This window comes from Atheta coriaria, unplaced genomic scaffold (genome assembly GCF_025399875.1).
Source record: "Atheta coriaria isolate IRGN ID8LTWV9N9 unplaced genomic scaffold, Caltech_Dcor_3.1 hic_scaffold_7_pilon, whole genome shotgun sequence".
NCBI classification, from domain to species: Eukaryota; Metazoa; Arthropoda; class Insecta; order Coleoptera; family Staphylinidae; genus Dalotia; species Dalotia coriaria.
Genome location: NW_027045449.1, coordinates 11,357,540 through 11,361,078, shown reverse-complemented (window position 1 = coordinate 11,361,078; position 3,539 = coordinate 11,357,540). Strand labels below are relative to the sequence as shown.

The 3,539-nt window shown below is 35.6% G+C and overlaps 1 protein-coding gene across 1 annotated transcript; it reads right to left on the bottom strand.

Annotated features, from left to right (window-relative positions):
* Window positions 1–651: 651 nt before the first annotated feature.
* LOC135796218 (protein big brother-like) lies at window positions 652–3,199 on the bottom strand. Its single transcript, XM_065308146.1, has 3 exons — window positions 2,908–3,199; window positions 2,659–2,847; window positions 652–1,158 (listed from the first exon to the last, which is right to left on the bottom strand). Exons 1-3 carry the CDS (start codon window positions 3,094–3,096, stop codon window positions 1,012–1,014), a joined length of 525 nt encoding a protein of 174 aa, XP_065164218.1. The 5' UTR covers window positions 3,097–3,199; the 3' UTR covers window positions 652–1,011.
* Between the last annotated feature and the right edge of the window lie 340 nt (window positions 3,200–3,539).

Sequence of the window (3,539 nt, the reverse complement as noted above, 5' to 3'; positions counted from 1 at the left end):
CTTGTGAAATGTAGAAATGTATCAAAAATAGCGCACAATGTGTGATTTCCTAATAAGGGTCGCAGACTGAGTGTGCTTACAAAGGATGCGGATGGAATTGGGGTGTTTCGATCTATTTTAGGGAATTTAGATGTCGCAGACGTCAAGTTGTCAATTGGCAATTGACATTGTTCGGAAATTTTTTTTTCCAAACGCCAGGAATTTTTAAATTCGAAACACAAACAAATATTTAGTCAAATAGTCAAGAAAAAAGTTTAGTAAAAAAAACCTATGTTGGAGAAGCGGTATAAGTGCCGACCATATCACAGAGCAATGTATTTTTTTCAAAAAAAAATATTTTTTGTTGTTTTATTGTTGATTTTCAATCAAAAAATTTATTTTATCCTATAATCTGCTTGTCCTTGAAGATTCACAGAGGGTTGACCTGTTTTAATAGGATTATTCATCATTAGACTGAATGTTATCGTACGTGCTCGAGGGTCTTTTTGTTTCCTGCGCTTCCGAAAGCTCCCAAAGCTTCTACAAACGTTCGATTAAATTTACATCCGTCGGACGCGTGCCTGCAAATTATTTTAAACTCCACATGAACTCAAATAACTTAATCACATTATTTTTAATAAAATTTTAGGATATTAAAGGAAAAACATAAAATTTATATTAATAATCATTTATTTACCAAATAATTAATCGTAATTATGTCGAATATCACAAAAATTAAACATTACAGCAAATAAACTTATTGCAGCACTTTGATATCAACTAATAAACATTTCTCCTAAGTCTTATTAACTCTACCTAAAAATTATTATACACAATCACAAGTTTAAATACTAAATGTAAAATTGAAAATGGAAAAATTCAAAATACAAAATACTAAAGTGGAATTAATCAACAAACAGCACTTCCCCAACTGAAAAAACAGTACTTTTCTATCATAGCAACACTTAGCTATCTTTTTGATAGATTTTGATAGGTAATATGTAAGACGTTGTTTTTGTATTTTTTGTGAATTTATCGCTGACGAAGTCGTGCGTCTTCAGCCGCAGCGCGATCTTCAGCGTATTCCAAGCATCCGATGCCGTCAAGTCGCTCCAAATCAATCCAACCTACCCACCGGACGCAAACTCCGTTCATAATGAATGCAGATTTAATATGTACCTGTAAATAAAGCATTATTTTGTTATTTAAATGACGATATTTGTAGTTATGTTCTGAAGTTGTATGTTTGGTGTATTGTTGGTTGCCTAGTGTTTTCATGTTTACAATTTTACTGTTTATTCAATTGGAATTAATACAGTTTTTGAAAACGCAGGTAAACATAAAATATATACCATCTAGGGTGGTGTTGTATGTAGTATACAGTAAAAGTCATGCGAAGCTGACTGACAAGTTGTCGGTTTTTGTCCGCGGCGCGTGTTTTCATGTTGCAAACGCAACAAAACGTGAAATTGACATTTCTTGCTCACAGAGTGTTGCATAGCCACATTCACGCATGACTGCAACCCGTATACCTCCTATCAACTGCTCTTTTTACGCTTTTCGAAAATTTCAGCTTATATTTGTTGTGGTATATTTTGAGGCATCTGCTTGATTTGAAAAGTTTGTTTAGAAATCTCCCGGCTGCACGTAAAAGTTTAACGACAGCCAGGAGGAAACCTAATGGCGCCACGGGTTTACGAGTTTTTCGGGATATGACTGGGATGAGCTTCCGCGTTATACGCGCGTTCCAAACAGAACATTAAAAAGTCGGCAAGGAACGACAAAGTTGCCCCGACACAGATCCCGTTTTCATAAATAATCAGCGGTTTATTCTTCAAATGTTTGTTTAATGTTTATCGCGTGCGCATGCCTCAATCGTAAAACATCAAAAAGTCGGTGCATTTTTAAATAAACCAGCGCGGAGCTGAAATTTTCATAACTGACCAATGTTATAGGTAAGATGGGTGATTTAGTATGTGCTGAAGTTGAAATTCAAAAGCACCGCGAAAGTAAGTCATAAAAACTGTCAGGTATGCAACTAATGTGACAACGCGCACGCGCAATAGCCAAAACTGCATGCTGAATATAATTTATAACCTCATTCTTTTCACATAACATTAAAAAATGAGTTGAACAATATTTTAAATTTATGTACTGTCAAAGTTGAGTTATTTTATGAACTCATTTCTAAAAATTTTGTTTTAGTTTAGTGAAAAATAGTAAAAAAATAATTTTTAAATTTTAGTTAAGTTATTTGAAGGCAGAAAACTGACCTGAATACTTTTCGGTCAGTTCTTTGAAAATAGGCTGTAGTTAAAATGCCTTTTGTGCACCCCGACACAAATACAAAGGTCATTAAGCCCTTAAAATTTATTGCTCCATTTACAATTGGTCCGTAGCAATACAAATTGCACTCAAAAGCAAATACTCCATACAATTTTCAACGCCTAGTATGGACAACTTTGTGAAGATGTCCGGTCAGTTGTATAATTTTACAACATAATCTTCTACTTTGACAAAAAGTCACGTAATTTAGGCACTATTTGTGTATTTAAACTTTAATTCTATGTTGAAATAGACATTGAAAGACGTGTCTACATTAGTAACTTCACGATCAATAAACTCGCGTCGCGCGCATGCACCAATAGCCGCCATTTTGTTTTTATCACAATCACTTACCTTGCCGAGTTCCTTATCAAAATCGCACTGTTTCTCAGCCACGTAACCATTCGAAGGCGGTGTGAAGACAAGTTGAAGATTCGTACCACTGTTAGTGAAGACAACTTCGATGAAACCTTCGCGACACGCATTCTGAAACCGCATCTGTCGTTCTTCTAAAGAACGATCTCGATGACCAGTGTAACGCACCTAAATTTAAAAAATATTAAAAATTAATTTTCTTCAAATTAATTCTTTTTAAATTCTTACCTCACTTTCCCGACTTAATTTCTTAAACAAATCATCACTCTCAAACTTCGCCTTTTGATTAGGTACAACTCGTGGTATTTTAAACAAAAACCTAGGTTTAGGTTGTTCGTACAATCCGTAGGAATCCAAGGGTAACATCCCAGCCAACGCCGAGTTGTTAACACCGTTCATTGCATGATGATGCATCATCTTGGAAGCACAAATTAAACTTGCTTTTAAAGATCACTATTTATTGATGATCGATGTGATCATGCACACTGCTCGGATGCCGAAGCTGCACTGACTGCGCTCTTTGAAGTTGGAAGCGTGCCAAACCCCTCTCGGGTTGTCGCTTGCCCCACCAACAAGGGTGTGGTGAGGTGCTACCCAAAGGCGGAGTTTCCACCAAACCAATCATGTTGGGTTTCATCAAAGAAAACACGTTTTAAAAGATTTGTAATGTAATCGATACTTCTAGTACTGTTAGTGTACTACTCGTACTTGTTTAGCTATATCTATAGCTATAGATGTATTATAGAAGTGAGTGTGAGTAGTAGGCACTTTAGAAAAAAGTATCAGAGGCTATTCTTTGCACGTTTTACACGTTTACTCTATTAGGACCAACAGGAAGCGTTCGGAGGCAGTTTAAATGT

Coding starts and splice junctions, on each gene's coding strand:
- LOC135796218 (XM_065308146.1), bottom strand. CDS start 3,096: ATGATGCATCATCATGCAATGAACGGTGTTAACAACTCGGCGTTGGCT. Junction 2,848..2,907: donor AATTAAGTCGGGAAAGTGAG/GTAAGAATTTAA, acceptor TTTTAAATTTAG/GTGCGTTACACTGGTCATCG. Junction 1,159..2,658: donor TTGATAAGGAACTCGGCAAG/GTAAGTGATTGT, acceptor CTTTATTTACAG/GTACATATTAAATCTGCATT.